The sequence below is a fragment of the Cheilinus undulatus genome, linkage group 5, assembly GCF_018320785.1.
Source record: "Cheilinus undulatus linkage group 5, ASM1832078v1, whole genome shotgun sequence".
NCBI lineage: Eukaryota > Metazoa > Chordata > Actinopteri > Labriformes > Labridae > Cheilinus > Cheilinus undulatus.
Genome location: NC_054869.1, coordinates 23562829 through 23584931, shown reverse-complemented (window position 1 = coordinate 23584931; position 22103 = coordinate 23562829). Strand labels below are relative to the sequence as shown.

The 22103-nt window shown below is 39.0% G+C and overlaps 2 protein-coding genes across 5 annotated transcripts; one reads left to right on the top strand and one right to left on the bottom strand.

Moving 5' to 3' along the window:
• Nucleotides 1-47: 47 nt before the first annotated feature.
• On the top strand, nucleotides 48-8126 carry chek2 (checkpoint kinase 2). 4 transcript variants are annotated; one of them, XM_041786452.1, is made up of 15 exons: nucleotides 48-126; nucleotides 999-1332; nucleotides 1749-1873; nucleotides 1975-2107; nucleotides 2366-2456; nucleotides 2546-2642; nucleotides 2895-2939; nucleotides 3718-3782; nucleotides 4793-4892; nucleotides 4980-5066; nucleotides 5151-5314; nucleotides 5708-5823; nucleotides 5897-5982; nucleotides 6908-6997; nucleotides 7087-8126. In XM_041786452.1, the coding sequence occupies exons 2-15, from the start codon at nucleotides 1008-1010 to the stop codon at nucleotides 7204-7206; spliced, it is 1644 nt and encodes a 547-aa protein (XP_041642386.1). In that variant the 5' UTR covers nucleotides 48-126; nucleotides 999-1007; the 3' UTR covers nucleotides 7207-8126. The 4 variants fall into 4 exon arrangements, with proteins under 4 accessions (XP_041642386.1, XP_041642385.1, XP_041642384.1 ...); XM_041786451.1 differs by having other exon boundaries at nucleotides 2895-2948; nucleotides 7090-8126; XM_041786450.1 differs by having other exon boundaries at nucleotides 2895-2948.
• A 1306-nt stretch (nucleotides 8127-9432) lies between these two features.
• gstt2 (glutathione S-transferase theta 2) lies at nucleotides 9433-14348 on the bottom strand. Its single transcript, XM_041788639.1, has 5 exons — nucleotides 14119-14348; nucleotides 13636-13723; nucleotides 13172-13322; nucleotides 11635-11811; nucleotides 9433-11545 (listed from the first exon to the last, which is right to left on the bottom strand). The coding sequence occupies exons 1-5, from the start codon at nucleotides 14240-14242 to the stop codon at nucleotides 11399-11401; spliced, it is 687 nt and encodes a 228-aa protein (XP_041644573.1). The 5' UTR covers nucleotides 14243-14348; the 3' UTR covers nucleotides 9433-11398.
• Nucleotides 14349-22103: the final 7755 nt, after the last annotated feature.

Genomic DNA, 22103 nt, shown 5'->3' with positions numbered 1-22103 from the left:
CTGTTCTCTGATTTCTCGTTGGCTGCGATGGTCACGTGACGCAAGAGGAAAAATTCGACAAACGTTTCCTCTGCGATCCCGGTAAAAAAATTCCCCACACGTGTCTCGTTTCTCTGCTGAAATCAGGTTTGTAAACCGGGCTTTATCGTGCATTCACAATTCAGACCATTCTTGGTTACTCCTCCTGTATTTTCAGGTACAGTGGATTCGGAGCGGGATTTTTAAAACCAGGTTGTCATTGAAACTAATCGAATAACACTGATATAAATCACTTCGTCTGTGTCATCGGCTGGCGATCAAGCAAAGTGAACAGTTCCGGACTACTTATTTGATCAGGTCGTGTTGTGAATTAAAACATCCCAGCCTGCAGCGAACTTCGTTTAAAAACAATCCAATTTAATGTCACTCCATCAGCCCGCAGATAGACACAGTTTTGGATGCTACAGACATTTTAGTGATATTACACGGGGAGATTTCATAATTTGCAGCTGTTTGATTAGTGCCGAATTGATGAGTTGACCAACCTATATTTAATGCAATGTTTACATTTTTCTTGTGTGAGTATTCCGACTGAACAGGCAATGGTATTTGAAATTGTGCTGTTTTGAAATGTAGTTTGGCTATTATGCCACTAGTGGAAAAGCAGCGAAAGTAAAGGCTGGTAATAAATATCATTGGTGAGCAGTGGCGCAAAATGTGGGTATGCACTATATGCGGCGCATAGGTGCGCCGAGCTAGGGGGCGCCAAAGCGATGGGGTAAAATTATTTCGAGTTGGCATTTTCTGTATTTAACAGCTGTTTGCAGTATTTTTGAAACCTCCTGAACACAAAGTTTATGTCATTCATGTGAGGATGGAGAGAAAGAGGAGAAGGGGGGGGGGCACCTGTAATGTCTCTGCATACCCCTCAGAAAGTAGATAGTTGCGCCCCTGTTGGTGAGGAGAGGTGTCCAGACTCCCAGTATAACCAGTATGATCTCTTGTTTGAAATTTTACAGATCTGGAGGATGTCCAAAGACATTCTGCATGAGGGGGAGCAGCCCCAGTCTGGTTCAATGTCCCCGCCTCAGGCCCAGGCAACACAGTCAACTTTGTCCCCATCCCAGGCCCTTTCGACTCAGTCCCCATCTCAGTCCAAGTCCCAGTCCCAGTCCCAGACAGGTTCCTCCAGTTCCTCAAGCGGGCCTTCCTCAGCTAGCCAGTCGTCCAGTGGCTCAGGGACACTGAGCAGTGTGGACACCATCCCTGTCACCCTTGCATCTGTCCCAGAGGAGCCAGAACTACAACCCTGGGGTCGCCTGCTTCCCATGGCCAAAGGCTTCAGAAGTCATGGTGAATCCACCATTTATATCTTGACATGCTGAGGGCATCTTCCAATGTTTGAGCCAAAACTAATTATAATTAGCATTTTTGGTATTTTTTTAGTTTAAGTATACAAGGGGACATCTGTCTCTAATGCCAGTGCTTATATGAGTCCAAATATTAGTCCAAATCCTTGTATAGATTATGAAACATGCTTACTATGAGGACAGTAGCCTCATAGTTCTGCTAGTCCTTATCTAAAGACACTAACACTTGGGTAATATTTCTCAAAAGGGAGCAATGCTGTTTAGATACAATCATAGATACAATGGCTGCAACAAGGCTATCGCCCAAAACAACTTATCCATCTTATTTTAACTCTGCAAACTCATTTTTTTAACAATTAGGCTAAATCTCTTTTTGCCAATTTTGTTTGTTTGTTACAGACTGTGTAGAGGATCAGTACCTGTTTGGACGGGACTCAAAGTGTAACTATGTGCTGGATGATCCAGATGACAGAGGATCCAAAAAATTTAGGATATATAGCAAAAAGCATTTTAAAATTTTTAGGGTAAGTTCACTTCATAATATTAAAATATCTGATGACCTATCTGATTTGCCGATATCTGTTTACTGTTTAGTCTGACAGAGTTGTTTGTCCACATGTCTCAGGAGGGAAGCGAGGTGTTTGTGGAGGACTACAGCAACAACGGGACATTTATTGATGGGATTCTGATCGGCAAAGACAGGAAGTTACCCCTTGTCAACAACGCAGTGCTCTCTCTGTCTGAAACTCGCAACAAAGGTGAGAGACTGAGCACAACCAGCTGTGTGCAAGTTACCATATGTTTTAAGTTATGGAGTAAAGTCCACTTTAAACCCTTTACTGAAACTAGTCAAGTGCCACCTTATATTGTGTCATTATTTAGTTGCACAGCAGAGACACAAGGCTCAATCTTAACTAGTAGAGTCTAATGACCAAACTAATGGAAATACGGCTGATGCAGCCCTTATCTGAACTAAACCAGCTGTCACCTCATACTGTCTGTCTGTTTGTCTACAGTCTTTGTCTACATCGACCTGATGTCAGATGAGGAGTCCAGTCTGCCCAAAGAGCTTCGGGAGAAATACGTGCTGACTCGGCGAATCGGCACGTGAGTCTGGCTCTTGCTTCTGCTGCTGTGATGTCACTTCCTTTGCCCTCCAACTCTGTTTCTGACATCAGAGTGTGTGTGTTTTTCAGAGGAGTGTGTGGCGAAGTCAAACTGGCCTTTGAGAGAGCCACCTGCAAAAAATTTGCAGTGAAAATAATAAACAAGAGAAATTTCCAATCGGAAGGGGTGAGTCATCTGATTGTCTGAGAGCTGTCCATCTTTCAACTCCTCAGCCGTCTTTCACTTTCTTCCTTTGATTCCTGCGATTAATTGTAGCAGTTACAAGGTACAGTTTGAAAAAAAAGAAACACCATTGTTTGTTTACTCGATGAACTGGCTATGGGCAACAGTAAAATTGCCAAACAAATTACTCGGCTTTTTATGTGCCATTGGCAGACAACAGTGGTGATCATGTGATCTGTTTCTGCCCACCAACAGACGGCGACCAGAAACGCACAAACTGAGATAGAGATTCTGCAAAGGGTTGACCATGTGAGTTTGACAACGAAGTATAAGAGAATTAACTCCACAGATCGAGCCTTTGTTACAAAGTTCTTTATTTATTCTCTCCTCTCCCTTTTGTATCTGATCAACTCTTCTCTTCTCCCTGTTTCTACCCTTCCTTTATTGCTGCTTCTCCTCCACATTTCCTCTCCTTTTCTTCTTCTTTCTTCCTGTTGTTTCCTGTTTTCTTTTTCCTTGATTCATATCCCTTTCCCCTCCTGTCTTTGCACTCTAATTTTTCCTCTTTTTTCTTCTTTTCATATTACCTTTTTCCTTTTCCTTGAATGTCCCTCTCTCCTGGGCCATCTTCTTCCCTCTTAATCTTACAATCTTTCTCTTATATTTTTTCACCTTATCTTTTTGTTTCCTCTCCTGCTTTCATATCTCCTTTCCTTATTTCCTAATCTTTGCCCTTCCTCTTTTCAAACTGCTCCCCCTTTGTCTACTCTTGTCCTTTTTTCTCTCATTTTTTTTAACTCTTTCTCCCCTTGTGTCCTTACACTGTCTCCTGTCTTCTCCTTTTTCCTTTGTTTCCTGGCCTCCTCTCCCCTTTTCTCCTCTTCTCCTTTCCAGTTTTTTTTTACTTTTCTATCCTCTTTTATCTCTTTTTATCCTCTCTTACCTGACTTCTATTCTTGTTTTTCCCTCCCACGTACCCCCTTTCCTTGTTTTGTTTTGAATTCTTCCCTTGTTCTCCTTTTCATATTTTACACCCACCCCCCCTCCCTTATTTCTCCTCTCCTCTCCTCTCCTGCAGCCCTGCCTCATAAAGACAGAGGACTTTTATCAGACTGAGGACAGCTACTACATTGTTTTGGAAATGTATGTAACATTAACCATTTGTCCCTTCAGACTTTTTTAAAACTGTTCTCATTCATCTCTGTTGTTTTATTAACATTCCCCATCTTCCGGCTGGATCACATTGATTGTAAAGAGATACTTTGAAAGATTATGATGATTAATAACAGTGTATTGGTATATGTTTCAGAACCCTTTAGGAACTGACGCATCCTTTTATACATACCAGTGCAACCAATGTAACAGAATACAATGTTTGTATAGATTTATTCATGGAATTGTAATCTGCCTTTTCTAGGATACGCTTGAGTAAAGCTGCCACCATTGTCCACTGCATGTAACCTACAGATGAGGACAAAATTATTTTGCCGCACCTGAAAAACAAAACCTACAGGGGTCTACATTATTAACCCCCCTGATGCTAATGGTCAATAGTGTCTCCATTTTGCTGGATAACAGCCTGCAGTCTGTTGTAGTTTTCAGCAAGTCTCAGACTCATCTCCTGAGGAATCCCAGCCCGTTCTTCCTTTGCCAATCTCTCAAGCTCCTCCAGATTTGATGGTCTTCTGGCATGGCCCTCGGTCTTCAGTTCACCCTACAGATTTTCAAAAAGGTTCAAGTCAGGCCTTTGTGTAGGCCAGTCACTAGCATTCACTTTGGTCTTCTGTAGGTAGTTCTTCACCAGGAGCCACGTATGTTTTGAATCATCTTGTTGACAATTTAGTCCTAATCTGTATGCATTGCAAGTAGCCACTTTGTTGCATCAAATTTGCTGGGTTAGATGCAACAGAGCCTTGGTTTGTGGTGCCACTTTTTGCCAGCTTTTCACTCTTTAGGTCATAATAATAAAAAAATATGATATACTATGAAGTGAATAAAACTAGAGGAGTGCTGGTTTAATTGAAAGACCTCAGTAAAAGAAAAAAGTGACCGGCAGAGGTGGGCAGTGCCTCTCTGGCCTCTAGGTAGTTGTTAGACTCTTTCTCTCATGCTTACTTTGTCCCTCCTCACCTGTCTGTCTCTCTTTCTGTCAGGATGGAAGGAGGCGAGCTCTTTCACAAAGTTAAGACACAGCAGCAGCTCAAAGAGTCAGTCGCCAAACTTTACTTTTACCAGATGTTAAGAGCAGTGGAGGTGAGGAACTGACACAGTTACTATGGAAACCAGCACACACACATCTCTGTTGTATTTAAACTTGCGCTTGTATGTTTCTGTGTAAAGTATCTCCACAAGAATGGAATTATTCACCGTGACCTGAAACCGGAGAACATCCTGCTGTCCTCTCAAAATGACACCTGTCTCATAAAGGTACAAACACCCACATCAGCATCCTCATCTTTAGTGTCTCGTCTTGCATTAACACATTTCTGTCTTTCTGTGTTTGTGTATCAGGTGACGGACTTTAACCAGTCAAGGATCTTGGAGGAGGCCATGTTGATGAGAACTCTGTGTGGGACTCCTTCTTACTTGGCTCCTGAGGTCTTCACTCACGCCTCCACCACAGGTTACAGCCTTGCCGTGGATGCATGGAGTCTAGGAGTCCTGCTGTTTGTCTGGTAGGCTCGCTCGTCCCACAGACTAGTCCCATTCTCTCACTCTATGACTGAAATGTTTTTAACGTTTGTTCAGCTGTTAATATACTTCTCCCTGTCTGTCTCTCTATTTCTGTCTCTACCTGTCCAACTGTCCCTCTCTAAACCTGTCTCTAATTTAATTTCCCTGTCTCACCAACTGTTTGCCACATGTTTCTCTCTTCCTATCTTTCTCTACGCCTCTTCATCCCTATGTGTGTCTCTTAATGTACCCGTCTCTCTCCCCTGAATGTATTATTTGTCTCTCCCACTGCTTCTCTCCTTGTTTTTCTCCGTCTACCATTGTCTCGCTTAACCTATTCATCTCTCTGTCTCTTTCTTCTTCTGTTTCTCTCTCAACTTATTTTTCTCTTTCAGTCTGGGGGGATATCCACCTTTTCATGAGAGTTTCAGCAAAAAAACAATAACAGAACAAATAATTGGAGGAGAATTCACAATGGTGCCGTCAAAGTGGAAAAATGTCTCCGACCAAGGTACTACTGCTGTTCCAAGGTATGCCACCTTTCCTACTTTACTGTTGGTACTAAGTATGTGTTTGTTTTACAGCCAAGGATGTTGTTAGGAAACTCCTGGTTGTTAATCCAACTCAGCGAATGACGATTGAAGAGGCCCTCCAACATCCCTGGCTTCAGGTAACTACACCTCATAAACGGTACTGCAGTAATACTGCAGTACAGATGCAGCCCTTCTACAACAGTGTAACACTTGTGCAAATGTCAGTGTTGTGTGATTTACTTTTACTTTGTTTTATTCTACATAAAGGGTCACTTTTGGCTGATTGAATTACTCAGGACCCCTGGTAAAATGCAAGGACATCCAGAGCACAACCGGGGTTGTGCCAGTCCTCCTTTCTTCCCGATGGTGCCCTCAGGCGGCTTACTCGCCACATCTACGCCTTACTTCAACCTAAATTTTTGGCCCAAACAAGCCTAAAAGTTCTTAAAGTATTATGAAAGTTATAACAAAAAAATACCCTTGACTTTCAAAACCTAACACATTAGACTGATAATATCATATTGGGTACACCTCTGAAGGCTGAAGTCTTTGTGAAAGTTAAAAAAAAAAAAAAAATAGGTACTGCCGTATTTTTGCTTCTTTCCTCATTTCCACTGTTTTGCTATATTGTTAAGACTGTAGGTGAAGCACAAGAACGATCTATGCTCACATGCAGTGGACATTTTGTTTTTTATGGTTTGGTATCTTGATTAAAAAGAAAGATGTAATCGCAATGCCAAGGAATTTAAAGTGTTGTATATCTTATCAGATTAAAAGTAAAAGTAATCTTATTGAAATCATTATTACATTAAAATATTACTTTAAGGTGAAATGATAAAAACAACCCATTCATTAACTGTATTCAAATCTTTATATCCTTCCTTCCAGTTGTCATTAGACTGTCAGGGAGCCACGTCTGTGTCTGGCTCACACTTTTGTGTGATGTTGCCAGGCCCTGTCTACCATTAAACTGGTGTTAAAAAGTGGAAGGCCCAGGTGCAGGGTGTGAGTCTGAGTCTCTGCTACTCAGACTGTTTTTACTCCTTCTCTGATTGTGTTTAGGACCCGTCAATGTTGGAAACAGCCCACAGACTTATGTACCCACCTGCTGATGCAGCCGCTGGTGATGCAGATAAAGATTCTCCAGCAATGGTAAATGCGCACGCGTTCATTAGCTTCTTGTTTTCCAAATCACAGATGTTTACTTATTTTGAGGTAGTAACCTGGGCTCCTCTCCTCAGCAGGAGGCAGCATCATCATCTGGAGCGTCAGGAAGGAAAAGAGGTAGGGATAAGGGAGACGAGAAAGATGAGGAGCAACCTGCCAAACGAAGACAAGCCTCACCTCCTGCCCCACTTTAGAGGACCAGTTGTACATCATCTGCCCGTTCAGAAGAATTCTGCTGCCAGCCAAGCAAAAACAATGTCAGAATTAGGATATGTGAAAGAGTTAAGTAAAGAAGTTATTGTTCCAATAAGAGGATTTTCATGTTATTATGACACAAAACGTTAGATTTTTTTTGTTAAAACAATATTCCTTTTTTTATGTTGTGTTCACCGCTTCTTTTAAAAAGGATAGAACTTTTATTGTGACCACATAAAGTTTTACATTAAGACTTTGTTTTATATTTACAGTCATCCTTGTCTCACTTGTAGCTTCTCTTTTCATCAGTCTTCATCATACTATGATATACATAGGACAGTGTCAACTACAGTTATTATACTAATACGTGGAGAGTGTAGATTTAGATTATCAGTAAAATACCAAAAGCCATCGAGTATAAATACTGGATGCCACAAGAGTATTTCATGGTTAAAATATTCCAGTTTTGTAATAATCAAATTTCACATATCAGATGTAAAACCCCATGAGAAATCACATAGGACGTATTCAATCTCAGTAGACTTCATCCATAAGACATCGAATAAGTTTTTTAAGTATTTAAATTTTTTTCTAAGCTGATGTTTGATGTAGGTGGGAGTGAGACATCTTGTTCATGTTGCATTTCTAGCTCTAACAATCAGGCAGCTGACCAATGAGACAAACACAGACCACATGGTGAAAACCAAATAGTATGTTGATGTAACACCAAAGTTTTGTGCCATAACTTAAAAAAATGTATTTTATAATAACTTGGGGGAAAATGTAAATAATTTAAAATGTGTTTTGTTAAGATCATGTTTACAAGATATTTTTTGTTTTCTCAGGCATGGCAGCGTTAAGCTACTGTACTCTTCACTACTGAAGCACTGTAAATAAAATCTATAAAGTTTCTATTAAAGCTTTTGTAATTTTTCACTCTTTTGCCTTTACTGTTTTTATTTTCCTTTGGGATTTTGAGACTTTATGTATTAATTTTATTTTATTTTTAAGATTTACTCTGGGGATACTATTCCTTTATTTGACAGGACAAACAATAAAGTTGTAAAATGAGTTAAGAGGATGGATAGTGATGTGGGAAAGGCCACAGGCTGCCTGCCTTGATGACTGCATCCTCTGTACATCATGGACATAAACCACTTGGCTACTGGCACCCTGATTTGTTGATTTCCTTTTATAGACTTCAAAATTTGAATTTGTAAGGTTTGAAGTTGGTCAGTTACCAGATACACAAGCAGTAGGAGACCTTTTTGGGGGCAAAATACTAATCTTGTGAATTTAAAATGTCATGGGTATGAAATTTGCCTTGCTCCATAGGAATGGCCTCAATTTTTTGCTCACATACCATGAGGAAAGAAAAGGAGGGATCATGATAGCAGGGCATGAATTTCACTGTTTACAAATGCATAGGATCAATGTCAGTACAATAAAATTATTTCTCTCTTATAATAATCAAACAGTGGCACACCATATTACATGAATGGAGTTCACAGTGCAGGTCATAGCTTGACATAGCAGTTGCCTAACAGGCTGAAACAGCTGCAATGCAATTTTCTAGGCAAATGTGGGTTTTAAGTATGCAAGCAGCAGAATTGTTAAATGTTGGTAATAACTCTGAAGTAGGTATCTTAACAGCAGTTGAGCATATAACCAAAACAATGGCAGTAATTGGGATATGAATTTGTGGTTAATAAAACTTTGATGAATTATTTTTAAAATGCTTTTTGTTGTTCTGTACAGGGGTCTGGGGAGGTGCCTTCATGCTGTGTTTGATGTTCAGTGTGGGTAATTAACCATTTAAACTGATGGGACAGATCCACAGACCCCCTATCCATGCAGTGTTCTCACCCCTTATATTGCTGATTATTATGCACAAATTGTCTACAAACACAAGAGTTCATACATGCATGCATCTCCCAAATGTCTCCTTTGTATTAAGTTTTTTCAGACTTTAACTGCATAAATTTAAGAGAGAATTTACATGTCTTGTAATACATATCAAATGTGCTTTTACTAGCTCTATCACATTGTACGTGTTGTGTATATAAAATGTTGAACTCTAAAAAAGTGGAGAACACAAAACATTTTGAGGTCAAATATTAACAGCTTAACTTTGAGGTCAGCAGATACGACTGTGCTCTATCAGGATTCACGGTGGTACTCTTGTGTGATGGTGCAGGTACAAAGATCAGGCAAGCAAGTTAAACTTGTGTGAAAATAAATCTTAAACTTTATTTCAGTTCATTACAAAGATGATTCAAACTTAACACATCTGACATTCATAATGTTAATACATTAGCTTAGAACCAGATCAGTAAAATGATGAGATCAGTTATCTTTTTTTCAGGTCTGTTCTCTGCTCTCACAGTCCAAACTAAGGGTCCGTTCGAATAGTCCAAAAAATAACCTCCTAAGTCCTTTCCTATTCACTTGTCCTTAACCCCGACAAAAAACGTCACAGGATTAAGGAGAGGTGAGAGTAAGAGGATAGGAAAGGAGAACTGTGGTGATTAAGGAATCCGACTGCATTTTCCCTAGGCCGATGTTACGGACGTGACGTGTGTTTTTTGTGTAAAAACTACAATTTAACATTGATGGACTACAAAATTCGCATCCACCACTCGGTGCGTTCTTTGTGTTGTTATGTGCTGCGAATGAAACGCTAATACTTCAGAGATAAATCTGAGCTCATTAAGATTTTTATATGTCAAAGTCTCTTCAGGAAGAGAAACTATGACTGTAAACATCCAGAACAGCAGAAACTTTTCTCTTAATCTGAACTTTCTGCTAAGTCAATACAACGAGATGAATAATGTTCAAGTCCTTTTATTTCACAACGAATAGTTTTGCTTTATTCCCTACCTATCCATTTTTTCTTTAATTTTCTCGTCTCTGTTCATTTTATGACAGAATCTATTCTGATTTCATCTTCCTTTCAGCTCGTCATGTGAAAAGCTCTATAAACCGCGTCTTCCCTGTGTAATTATGATGATAGATCTAATATTCACAATATAGCAACATGCCGACTTTATCGCTTTAATTGGTTGTGATTTTCAAACTTTTATCACATTTACTTTAATATTTCAAAAAAGCAAAACAAATACAGTTTAAAATACTGACTGATCGGTTTACTGTTTGAATAAAATGGAAATGAGAAGAAACGAAATCGTGATCATTAGTTGAATGATAAAGTTGTCATGTCTGTAGTATTCCTCTGTTCATCCCTACTCCCTTCCGTTTATCACATGGATTATAAGTTTGACAATGAATGTTACGGTTTAAATCGGGGCTAGTAGAGTTACAGTCAAGTTATTCACTTGTTCTGATGAGCAGTCAACAGGTGCATCACTTTAAATGAAGTTTACACAAATCATTGTGGGTCATCTTTTCATCTCTCCTTTGGTAAAGGATGGTCCAGTGTTTCCTAGGCTAAAGGAGATAATAAAGGAAATAACGAAGCTCCTTTCCTTTTCAGTTGGAGAATTCGAACGGCCTTTATCATGGCCGACACTAAAACGCTTCCGGGTCGTTTCACTCAGTTAGGAACCTTCTTAAGCAAAATGGACTTTTAGAACGGACCCTAAAACCTGGGGAAGCAGCATTCATTTTTAACAATCCACAGACCTGAAATAAGCTGTAGATTTTGCTCAATCAAAGCTTCAAACTCTTATGTTAGATTTAGAAGTGCAAATGCATCTCATGCTGCTCTGTAATCATTTTTAGTTTAATCTTTTTTAATGTTAGAATTTTCTTTTTCTTTATTCTTTCCTTCTATTCAGTTTGTTTCTGGTTCTCATGTCTGTTTTCTGTGAAGCTGCTGATAGAACAAAAATCTGCCTTCAAATCATTTATAACAAATTTCACTTTAAAAAGCTCTGAGTATTTTGTTACTGCATTTCTGCTGATGCAAACATTACATCTGAAACCACTAAATCACAGAAAGCTTAACATTTTTAGTGTAAAGCATGTTTTTTTGTCAAATATGTTATTGATTTGAAAAATGTCATCTGATATTGTGATTAAATATATTTTAGACTCTGGTGAATTCTTAGCTTCTTGATTAAAGGTTTAATCAAACAAAGGTTTGTCCAACGGAGGGAACAAAAACCTGAAAATCACCTGAAATCTTCATCACCATCATCTTACTTAAAACCTCATTACAGCATGATGATGTCACAGCCTAGCTTTGCGGCGGTCTCTGAGAGCGTACAAGATGGTATGTGCTTGGTCAAAGGAATCTCCAATGGCGGACTGAACTCTGTTCTTCCATCGCTGCAGCTGTGGACGCTTCTGCAGGACGTCCCTGTCTCCCCCCAAAGGCTGCAAAGAAGCACACTGAGCAGGCTCAGAACAGATAACCAAGTGTAAAACAACATCAGTAAATATCTAGACCAATCACGGCCTCTGACCTGCATGAGCTCACAGATGGCGAGCAAGTCTGCCAAAGTGATGTCATCACCGCAGAGGAAAGGCTGTCGGCGGAGAAACATGGACTCCAGTTTGTCCAGAGTGTCATCAAGCTGAGAGAGAGCTTGATTTAAACGCTCCTTGTCCACCGGAGAGCCTGTCTGTATTGGGATGAGCACCTGTGATAGACGGGTGGAGAATGCGTCACTAAAACTGATCAATCATTTATAAATAAGAGAATCAGTGAGAGGACTGGATGAACTATCCCTGATAGCTCAGGCTCACACAAAATGGGACATTTAAGGCATTGTTTTAGTCTAATTCTTAACATAAGGCAACACATGGGTCAACTATGCTTCATTTGCCTTTAATTAAGCTTTAATAATGTATTAGTTGAGTAAATTTTAAATCATACCTAACTGCACTGTTACTTTTGACTTCAAATTTACTGTCTGAGGGGAAACTTGCTTTGCACCTAGGTAAAAACCATGAAAAATAAAAAACAGACAGCCTGAGCCATGACTGAATCTGAACCAAGAAGAGGGTTGGAGATGTGTGCTTGGAAAAAAAATAGAGGCATAAAGGCTATGACGGCTTTTATTTTGAAGGACATGACTCCATCACATATTCTTTTCATCTAAAGCCCAAACTGCCCCATTTTTTCATTAAAAACGTTTGGTTATGATTGAAAAATATAAGAGATTTGGGTCACAATTTGTCATTAAGGCAGAGGTAGAGGGTTCTGATTTTAGACCAGTCGAGAGCCACTCAATTAAAGCTACATACTGGATAATTTAGAAATAAGTCAGGTAATGGCTTGAATGATAGAAAAAAAATCAGCCTGTTAGATTTGACCTTTGGTGACCTTAATATTCAGGGCAATAGGAGCTCAAATCAGGACTCTGTATGATATCTGTAGCCTTAGCTGTTACTCTCTTACAAAAGTTTTGAGACTAATCAAGTAAAACTCTCACTGAATTTCTTATAAACCTTGTTATATTTTAACTCCAATTCTATCTTCTCTTGCCTTTCCCAAAAATATGTTTCAATTTTCTCCTACAAAAGCCCTTTTCATACTTGCAAAAAACTTCTTAAAATTTCTAAATTTACCTGGATGAGCTGCATATGTGAAGACAGAGTTTTTCACCCTGACTTTACCCTGAAATGTCCCTGCTAGCCTCCATGTATTTTCCCCATTCCCACCAAGTATAGGAAATTTCCAGCTGTAAGGGACAAAAGTGAACAAGAAAGTCAGTGAATGCTCTGGGTAGATAATCCTGAAATTATACAGAATTTCAGGGTTGGATGTGTGAGAAGGGCCAACATGTTGCAATCCAAATGCAAGCATTTTGAATTGCCTTTTTTTGCTGAGTATGTAGTTTGCATGTGAAAGTATGGATCTGTAAAGTAAAATTTTAAGTGTTAATATTGCTTGGTAACAATTAGGGAAACAATGAGATGAGGGCGACTGGCAGGCAGTTTTAAGGAAGTAAAACTCTCTCATGTACACATGTATGAACTGAGAATTTAAGCATGTACCTCCAGTATGAATACTTTGGCAGCATGTGGTCGTGTGTTGCTGTGATGCCAGGCTGTGTATTCGTCCACTCTGGCTCGTCTCTCTGCTTGGCGTGGATACCAGTGCTCTGGGACGTCATACTTAGTGACCAGGTATTTCATGATAGCATCACTGTCATACAAACAAAGACACAAAAACACAGACACATTCAGATCAGATCCAGTTGGTCATTTACAGGACCTTTGAAATTTGGTATGGATGAAGTTTGACATTTTTACTTTCACTAATTGAGAAATAAACACAAAGACATTCTTTAAGAAAATGTTTGTATAAAATAAGTCTGGTGTGTTTTGTGGTAAGTTTATTTCTTGGTATTTAAGGAACATTTACAATAGAAACATGTAAAAAGTATAGAGCATGCCGCATGAATGAGTTTAAGATGATTTCTCTTCTCAAGCGCTCGTGCTTGTGTACGTGCGCGCACCTCTCCGTGAGGACGAAGCCGTTGTCGTCCATGACAGGAACTTTCTGCATAGGGTTCAACTTTGTGAACTCTGGAGACCTCTGCTCACCTGGGCACAAGGAATGATGAATAAGAATTAACCAAACTCCAGTTTAGTGTAAGTGTAATAAATAGAACATAACTTTTCACTTTTCATGAGCAAAATTAACCAGAAGACCATTCTAAATTTTTCTGGGTTTCTCATATTCAGTAATAATGGCATGTTTCCAAGTCTTCCACAGCAGCCAGATGTTATATTGAGTTTAGCTGCAGCTACAACCATAAATGTAAACTAGGTCAAAGTTCGTCAGGGCAGAGGTGATAACTGAAGGAAAGGCAGATACTAACCAAACTTCTGATTTGTACACTACGGCTAACTGATGACAATAATAACCCGTTGACTGCTAAAATAATAAACTAGTTCCCCAGTGGGTTAGTTAGCCTGGTAAACAGTTAGCAGCTCACCTTTCCTTAGAGCCACGGTGCGGACTGTGTGCGGGATTTTGTTGCAGTTGAGCAAGATGTGAACCGCCCGACAGGGCTGGGACAGGAGGTCCAAATACACCTCCACCAGTCGACGAGCTGCCATGGAAAGAAAGCTCTTTGGACAGTCAAGAAAGCGGTGAAACGAACACGTATAGCGGAGAGACCGCAGCTGACTTTCTTCCTCTGTGTGTCAGTTGTCTGTTTACTGGCTTCTGTTGCTCCACCGCGCCCCTGCAGGCCGCTCAGGGACACTGCAGCTATCACATAAAAGCTGGCAATGAGTTGAGAAGGGAGAAGAGAAAATGTTTTGAGGCTGCTCCCAATGAAGAACAACATCATGTAAGGTCAGAGGTAGTGTTGGTACTGAACATAGTCAGTAGGGTTGATCCTCTTGATGTCATTACATAAAGAAATGTTACAGACCAAAGTAAATGTTGGCTTGATGGTCACAAAATGTGTTTTAGTTCATGCAGGCCTGTAGCTTCTCAGCTTTAACCCATTTGTAAATCTTTGCAGTGTGGCCAGCATTAGTTGATAATAAGGAAGTCAAAAGCTTAGCATTTTTAATCACGATTAATTTCAGAATTTCAGAATTTTGGTGGTTAATAGCAATTGGTTACATCCTTTTTGACACATTTTTGAGTTCAGCTATTTTGCATTCAAAACTATTTAGGTGTTGTTTTGGATTTTTACCTCTGCCAAGGAGTATACATTTAGTTAGTTAGTTAGTTAGTTAGTTAGTTAGTTTGTTTGTTTGCGAGTTTGTTTGCGAGTTTGTTAGTCAGTTATTTTGTTTTTTAGTTAGTTTATTTGTTAGTTTGTTTATTTGTTTGTTTTTTAGTTTGTTAGTTTCTTTGTTGGTGAGTTTGTTTGTTTGTTAGCAACATAACTCCAAAAGTTATGGACAGATTTTCATGAAATTTTCATGAAATGTCAGAAATGCCATAAGGAAGAACTGATTAGATTTTGGGAGTGATCCGGATAATCGTCTGATCCAGGAATTTTTTTAATGATTCTTTACTATTGGGAGATAGGCCTAATGTCTAACGGAGGTCTGCGCTATTACCACTTTACACCAGGAGATGGTGGATATGAATAACTTCAATCCCAGCAGCATTTTGGGTGTGTTTCTATACAAAGTTTTGGAGTTTCTAGAGTTTGAAAGACACATGCCCAGTCGAGGAGACTAGTCGGAGCACAACAGAGAGAAAGACAGCGAATTGTAGCGAGAATACTCACATTGCTGGGAGGAATAGAGGAATAATCACCCTCTGCCATGGCGTCCAGTCGTCCATTTAGACCATGGGTGAGACTGTCAGTGCATCTGTTGGCACTGGCAGGCTAGGCTTCCACCATGATTGGATCCAGGAATTTTCTGAAGGATTCTTCACTAATGGGAGATAGATAGATGAGGTCTGTTCTCTCTGAGTGCGTTTCTAGTTTCTACTGTCTTGAACTAATAGTAATTGACTTACTGTTTGGAAGCTTCTAACATGAACTTAACCACGGAAAAGGGAACTTATGGATTGAAAAGGACAAAGTGAACAGTCCACTGGGCTGTCTGGGAGTTTTTCAAAGTGAAAAGAGACATTAAGGAGCAGCGGTGGACTTATTTTATATTATTTTATATCACAGTGGCTGCTGATGTGCTTAACCAAAGTATAGTGAATGATTGTGGACCTTAACTAATCCTTCAGGCGCTACGCATGTTGTATAAAGAGCAACAAGGATAGTAAAGAATGAGGAATAGCACAAACACACCAACACCTTGCTCTTAAAAATCTAAATCTAAGGGCCTAGAGAATTTAACTATTCAGAAGTAATGTATAAGGCAAGAAATGAATTACTTCCAGCAAACATCCAAAAATTCTTTAAAACAGAGGGTGGTTAAATTTTAAGGGTACGTCTGAACCTAGAGAAACTGTGTGCTTTTATAGGAAGAGTAACTGCATAACTATCAGAGCTAAAGTTTCAACAAAGAACTCAAAGCATCAACTTAATTCTGCCCAAAAAACTTTTTATAAACTATTTACAAGTCATCTGGCCTGCTTTGGTGCAGGTTGGGTTGCTTGTAGGATTATAGGAGGCTTTAGGGCAGCACCCTTCAGGCACAAGTAGAAATCATGTCAGAATTACGCAGGTCATAAAAAAGCAATGATGTTACTGATATTACATGTACCACCCAAAGCAACAAGTCACTGACATATAGGAAATATAATCCGAAAGTGTCTGAGCTGACCTTCTGACCTTAAGTCTGTTTATTTAAACTCTGAACAAGAAATAAAATCCTCCAGCCTTTTCTGAAGAATCCAATAGTTATTAATACAAGCTGGGTCAAACCAGGTTCAGTTCATTTCAAAAAAAGGATTATCTTGTCTTATTTTGCACAGACAGCCTGTGACACAGCAGCAGACAGGGAGGGAGGGGCTGCACTCACTGAAGTAGCCTGTTGAAATCCTCTTCTCTTCCAGGAACCCCTCATCCTCCTGTAGCTGGTCCTCCCGCTGGATGTTCGACTCCTCTGTCCCACCTGGAGCTTCAGGATTATGCTTAAGGTTCTCCTCTTCAGAGCAAAGGTGAACGCCACCTCCACTTCAGTGCAACAAAGCCATTGTGAGCCTCCCTTTATCTTTATCTGTCAAAATACACCGAAGAAACTGCAATATTATTTATATGAAAGGTAAAAACAGGTGGTTAAATTTTACCCATGCAAAGTGGTCAAGGCAAGAAAACAGTAACAATACAGTTGTATTTTCAGCTGAATGAAGTTAAGGTAATACAATATACTTTGCTTGCAGAATGTCTAAGGCTGTTTATTAACCTGATTAGTTAGCCTGGTTACTGATGTGCATGCATGAAGTCCTAAAGACTAAAGACGTGTTTAAGGAGCATCAAAAGCCTGAGCAGTGTCTGCAGGCTCCACCTATCAGGCTCTGTTTAGATTGAGGATGAGAGGAAGCGTGTACTGTTTAGTCTGTGTCTCATCATGTTGCTGTCTCAGCTGCTCATCTGCTGTCTCACTGCTTTGTCTCTCATCTCTCTGCAAGGTAAGACAGGCACATTACAACACACCTTAACTCCTTTATTGGTATAGATATTTTAAGATCTGTTATATTTCAACATGTGAGAAACTTTAATGGATGAGTCTCTACACAAATAATGTGTACACCAGTGACTGTTTCAATAACTCCTGTCATATTAAAACAATGCACTGCAGCTGATTATTCTTAATAGGTTAGAGTATTGATGATATACATGTGAGTGCATGGACTGTTCTGCAAAGCAACCATACTTCTGTTGTTTCATGGTGTTTATTTTTACTTTGTGACCTGCAGCTGTTCTCAGTCTAAATGTTAATTTGATGCAACATTAGCATGAGAGGATAATACAGCTTCTGGCACCGACCTTTGACCTTTAGAGACCTGTGTGACACCAACACTCTAAGACAGCTTTGCGTGATTGTCATGTATAACTTTATGTTAGATTAATTTATTTTAACATGATCTCGATCCTGACAGCTGAAAACAAGGAATGTCTGTGTTGGTGTGTGTGTGTGTGTGTGTGTGTCAGGAGGCTGTCTCCAGTGTTTTGGTTGTAATGTAGGTGGAGGGCGTGGCAGGGGGCGGGGCTATGTGGAGCTGGGCTGCAGCCAGCCAGAGGTCATCAACTGCAGTCAAACAGAGAGAGGATTCAAACTGAGATACTGCATTACAACATACAGCAGTGAGTACCTGTCTGTGTCTGTCTTATTTTATGACAGTTGTAGTCATTTTCCTAACTCTTTGTTTGGGTTGTGGCAAAATAAGAGGTTTATATTCTGACTGCTAGTCTGAATTATTCACCCTTTATGACCTTTATGACTGATATCGGACTATAAGCTCGACATTAGCTTTTCATTAGCTGGATATTAGTTACACTGCCTTTTAAAAGTGTTCTCCCCCTTGGATGTTTTACCCCAACATTGATTTTATAAAGCAATCATGATGATGGCCTAATCTAGACAGATTTACGCATGTGCCTTATTCCTTTCTTCCTTTCTTGATGATGGATTTAATTGAACTCTGGAGGATGTTCAGTGCTTTGTATTTTTTTTATCCATCCTCTGACTTATACTTTTCAGTAACTTTTTTCTGAGTTGCTTGGAGTGTTCTTTTGTCCTCCTGGTGTAATGGTAGCCAGGAATACTGGTTAACCAGTGACTAGACCTTTCAGGCACAGGTGTCTTTATACTAAAATCACCTGAGACACATCCAATGCATTCAGGTGATCCCTACTTCACTAACTGAGACTACTAGCACCAACTGCCTGGACTTCTGTTGAATTTGGTCCGTCACTTTAAAGGGTGTGAACATTTATGCAGTCACTTATTACCTCACATATTTTCTGAAATCTTTTTTCACTTTGACATAATTGAGTTTTCTGTATTTTTTTCCAAAAACACCAAGTTGTATTTACCAATATTGATTGATAAAGTCAATAAAATGGTAAACCATCAACAGAGGTGAGTATTTCATAGGCACTGTAAATGCATTTTGAGCATCACCTTAAGCTCCTCTGTGGCTCTGTGGTATAAGAACAGCAGCAGGCCAAGGCCATCCATCAGAGCAATATAGAAACATGACAGAAACAGCAGCATCCAATCAGATACCTGTTTTTAACATAAGCTGTTTTCACAGAAAACTCTTGTCAAATTCCTGATTTTCTACTGCTGAGCGGAATGTGTGAACCAATACTGCAAAGTTTTTCACAAAGAAGTTTTCCTGCCAGTCCCCTTAGTAAATTTTCCTCTCCATCATCTCTCTGTATGTTCGTTTTTCTGGGCTTTTAGATGTGACATTCAAAATCTCGTTTATGATACTGGTAAAAATCAGAGATAATCGGTGCCTGTTTTGATACAATGGCAACAAAAAAAGTCCTAGGCAATTCAAGTTTAGGTAATTTCTTATTTTTAATCTTTAAAAAAACAAGGTAAAAAAGACTAAAAATATATATATTCTTAAAAAAATGCAAGAAAACTCTGGCACACTGCCTATGGTCTCAGTGCTGAAATATTACAACCCTATTTGAGCAATTCAAACAGTGTTTTCAATTTTTCTATTTTTATAAATATGACTGAAAACCTGTTTGATTTTAAGCACAGATATGTTTCCATACTATTGATCCTTAAAATCAAAATAAATATTAACTCTGTTGTCCCACAAAGTGAGAAATTTTTCATAAGACACAGTATTACCATTTTTTTTTTCAGAAATGTCTGGAAAGATAAATAACATCAGGCTATCAAAGTAGCAGTGTAAAAACTTAATGAGAAATCATGTTCAAGTGCTCCTTCTGCCTTATTTGCCAGTAATTTAAGAGCTTTGATGCAGGAAAAAATGAATCTATTATCTAAAGGGGTAAGAAAATTTAGATACCAGACAGCAGTATCTCGTCCTATGTATGTAACATTAGATGGATTCTTTTATATGTTATTGGCCTAATTCAAGACTGTAAGTGATCAATCCAAAATAATTGATACTGTCTTGTTTTAAAACAAGTGGCCTCAAAAAGTAGGACAGTTTTTTCACAGCCTTATTTTAATCATTGGTTTGATGACCACAAATACTTGTGCAGCCAAGATACAACTGAGGAGAATCGAGGATATGGTAAAGTTGGCTTCAGGGTTTTTTAAATTTGGGCATCTCCTCAGCTAACAAACAATCAGGACTTTTCTCTCTTTGTATCTCCAGAGTCTCTGGACCTGGTTTTGTCACGTGGCTGTGCTACATCTCGTCACTGTCAGCAGACAGAGCTTCCTGGCATTGCGATGGCCTGCTGTCATTGGTCCCTCTGTAATGGTGGATGGCGATGGGTGGGATCAGTCAGTGCTGCGGTCTTTAGCTTCATCACGAGCTCTTGGTTTTCTCTGCTGGATCTCTGAGTTGGATCATTACTGGACTAAAGACTGGACACACAGAGCAACTGCAACAAGACTTTTAGTTCACGTCTGGTTCAAGTCTCAGTTTTGTGTCACTCTGATATGACATAAATGCGGTGTTAATGTTTTAAAAATTATTTTGTGTTATAGTTGTTGATAGGTATTGGGGGAAAAATAAGTGTTAACTCAATCCTACTCCTTTTTGGCAGCTACACTGTTATGGAGTTAAATACATGCAAAAAGTTTTGTTAATTTGAAAAAAAATGTAACTGAAAAAACAAATTTTAAACTATAAGTTTATGGTTTGATCCTGATTTAAAGAAAAATAAAAACACTAAACTGAAACTACAAATAAGCATAAGAGAAGTTTCTTTCTATCCCAATTTATTTTTTCTTTAGTTCTGTAATTATTGTCCAGGACCGTTCAAATATTTGTTACACTTGGGACCTTTAGTGCATAAAATGCACTCCTCAAACTGTAGCTATTAAAAAGTATTATGCATTTATATTTTAATCATAATTTCATGGAGCTCATTTTATTTCAGCTACATCTAACCTAAATATTGGTTTCTAAGATTCTTGAATTTTTAAAGATTTGACCCTTTAAATGCCAGTTTTTGTCATGATGGCACCATGTTTTCAGGTGGAAAAAAAAACAAAAAAATATGAATTATTTTCAATCTACTACATGAAAAGTAGGTTTTTTTGTTTTGAATTATTACAGCCTTGGATATGTCTATGATTAGCAGCACAGCATACGGATGGGTCCCTGTATCATTCCAGTGGCTGCAGGGGTATATGGCTCGGTAAATGGCTCGCTGTCATCAGACTCCATCACAACATCCAAAGCTGCACTTCATCTTGGGACCATCTTGCCACATTGCCAGGTAAGAAATGAGCAGTTCAATGCAGCTGTGAAAACAACTCGGTATAAAGCTCCAGTTTGTTATTGATTCTGTTTCTGCTGATTGAAGTTGCCCCATATTTTGATTTACTTGAAGTGGTATGCTTGTGTGTATAGACCTGCGTGTGTGTGTGTGTGTGTGTGTGTGTGTATGACATTATGAGCAAAGGCCTTCAGATGCGACTGTTTTTCATTCATTCTGTTTCATGTGGTTGTAGTGCAGAAGTTCAAAATTCAAAGTTCAATTTCAAATTCAATGTCAAAGTTATAAATGTACACACACACACCCCTACACCCCCCCAACACAAATCCATCCATACCCCCCCCCCCCCCAGAGGGAGGGGGTCACATGGGACAGTGCCATCTATTAGAAATAGCATGTTTTTTCTCCATATGCCAAATATGATCAAAATGATGCCATTGGGTGGAGAGTACTAAAAATGATCAATTTCAAGGTCAAAGGCCAGACTGACCCCCAGATATAATAAAATGTATTCATGGCGGGGAGATTACAAAAATTACAGTTTGAGGTCCCAAGTGTGAGTATTTGTCACTGCACAAAAAATAATTTTGCATGAAAATCAACGTTGCTGCTAATCATAGACATATCCCAGGCTGTAATAACCCAAAACAAAAAAATCTACTTTGCATGTAGTAGTTTGAAAATAATTCATATTTTTTCGTTCTTCCACCTGAAAACATGGTGCCATCATGACACAAACCTGGCATTTAAAAGGTTAACATCTTTAAAAATTCAAATTATTTGAAATCAACATTAGGTCAGATGCAGCTGAAAAAGAGCTCCATGAAAGTAGAAGACAAAATATAAAAGTATAATGTTTTTAATAGCTACAGTATGAGGAGCGCAGTTTATGAGCTAAAGGTCCTAAGTGTAACAATTGCTTGTAAACAGTGTATTTTAGACTTTCTCTAGAAGCTGAGCTGCAAATAAAAAGATCAAACAAAAAGACACAATCTTACCAAAATTCATGCCAAATCCATGAACTCAGCCAAAATGATCAAAAAACGAAAAGTGAAAAGCGCGTAAAACGCGCACAAGGATTCCGGGGGGTTAATAAAGTGACTCATCAGAAATCAAGCTCAAAACCCTTGTTTATTTGAATCTGTTTATTTTTATCTAAA